The sequence below is a fragment of the Neophocaena asiaeorientalis genome, unplaced genomic scaffold (genome assembly GCF_003031525.2).
Source record: "Neophocaena asiaeorientalis asiaeorientalis breed wild unplaced genomic scaffold, Neophocaena_asiaeorientalis_V1.1 scaffold1211, whole genome shotgun sequence".
NCBI lineage: Eukaryota > Metazoa > Chordata > Mammalia > Artiodactyla > Phocoenidae > Neophocaena > Neophocaena asiaeorientalis.
The window spans coordinates 110274-111769 of NW_020173209.1; the positions used below are offsets into that span (position 1 = coordinate 110274).

The 1496-nt window shown below is 68.0% G+C and overlaps 1 protein-coding gene across 4 annotated transcripts in view; it reads right to left on the reverse strand.

The window, feature by feature from the left end:
* Positions 1–9: 9 nt before the first annotated feature.
* The window catches only part of TMEM175 (transmembrane protein 175), a 26760-nt gene continuing 25273 nt past the window's right edge, over positions 10–1496 (reverse strand). For all 4 annotated transcript variants that reach the window (XM_024745012.1, XM_024745011.1, XM_024745010.1 and 1 more), the window contains one exon: positions 10–836. In XM_024745012.1, coding sequence (XP_024600780.1) covers positions 155–836 — 682 coding nt within the window. In that variant the 3' untranslated portion in view covers positions 10–154. The remainder of the gene's footprint in view (positions 837–1496) is intronic.

A 1496-nucleotide genomic window follows, 5' to 3' on the forward strand; every position in this document is an offset into this window, starting at 1 on the left:
GGGACACAGTGACGCTCCTGGGAGACTCTTGTCTGCAACAGTGGAAGACAGTCTGAGGGGCTGAGGTAGAGCATGAAACTTCACAAGGAAAACAAAACCCGAGGCCGGGCCACCGGCCGGACACTTGGACCTCAGGCAGGGGACTGGGGCCGCACTAGCAGGGAGCGGGGAGGAGCGGGGACTGCGCGTCGTCCGTGGCTCCAGGCACCGGCCGGGTGTGTGTGGGCCGGGCTGGGCCCCGCAGGCCCCGCAGGCCCCGCAGGCCGGCCAGCGCCAGGCGCACCAGAAGCCGCAGCAGGAGGAAGGTGAAGGGCACGGCGATCTGCATGGCGTGGAAGATGGCCGTGCTGAAGCTGCTGAGCACGCAGGTGCAGGCGAAGGCCAGCAGGCTGGCACCGGGGTAGAGCACGAGCTTGGCGAACATGAACGCGTGCTCCCGGCCCCCGAACCGCACCGAGGGCTGCAGCGTCTCCCCCTCCTGCAGCAGCGCCGTGGTCCAGATGGCGAACTGGAAGATGCTGGCGAAGAAGATGATGGCGCAGCTGACTCGCACGCTCTCCAGCTCGTCGTGGGGCCGCCTCGCGAAGGCCGACGTCTGCTGGTAGGCCAGGGGCAGCCCGCCCACGAAGGCCAGCGAGAGCGTGTTGAGCAGGCCCATGGGCTGCGTGGCCTTGCGGATGTGCAGGAAGAGCGAGTGGTGGGCGAACCAGAGCAGGCCCACCGTGGCGAAGGAGCCGAAGTAGGCCAGGAAGTGCGGCCCGGACGCGCCCAGCGCCGCCACTAGGCTGCCGTGGAACTTCACCTTCACGTCCTCGGAGTCTGGGACGTTGTCCTCACTGAGGGGTGAGATACACGGCATCTGCGGCGGCCCCACCTCGGGTGTCCGTCCCGGGCTGCCCGCCCCCACCCCGTCCCAGCCCCTGTGCGGGCTGCCGGCCCCCCGCACACTTGAACTTCAGATGAACGGACAGCGTACACTAAGACTGCGCGCGCCTGTGTTCACACACGCAGCGCCGTTCACCTGAAGTTCAAGTTCAACTGCAGCCTGTGTTTCCTTGGCTGACCGCAGCCCTGCCCGCCGGACCCTGGGCTGGTGAGCGGCACGGGGCCCTGAGCCTGCAGCCCCTCTGGCGCCCACGGGTGGGTGCTCCTGAGGCCTGCCCACCGTCCTGCAGCGGCCCGTCCACTTCGGGAGCGGTCCCACAGACCTGAAGGGCTTTGCCTCCGAGGTCCTCAGGTTCCTGGGCAGAACTTTATTTTAAGGAGCGATTCTAAGGCACATCCGGCCCAGGCTTCTCCCCACTGAGGTCATGGGGCTGCCGCCCTGCAGCCACGCAGCCCAGACACACCTCTGTGCCCATGATGGCAGCTGCACGTGTGCTGGTGGGGCTGGGGGCAGGAGACAGAGCCTGGGGGCTTCCTGGGGATCCCCACCTGGGTCCTCGGGGCTGTGGCTCTGGGTGGAGGAAAGAACCCTGACCGCCCACCCCCCCCCC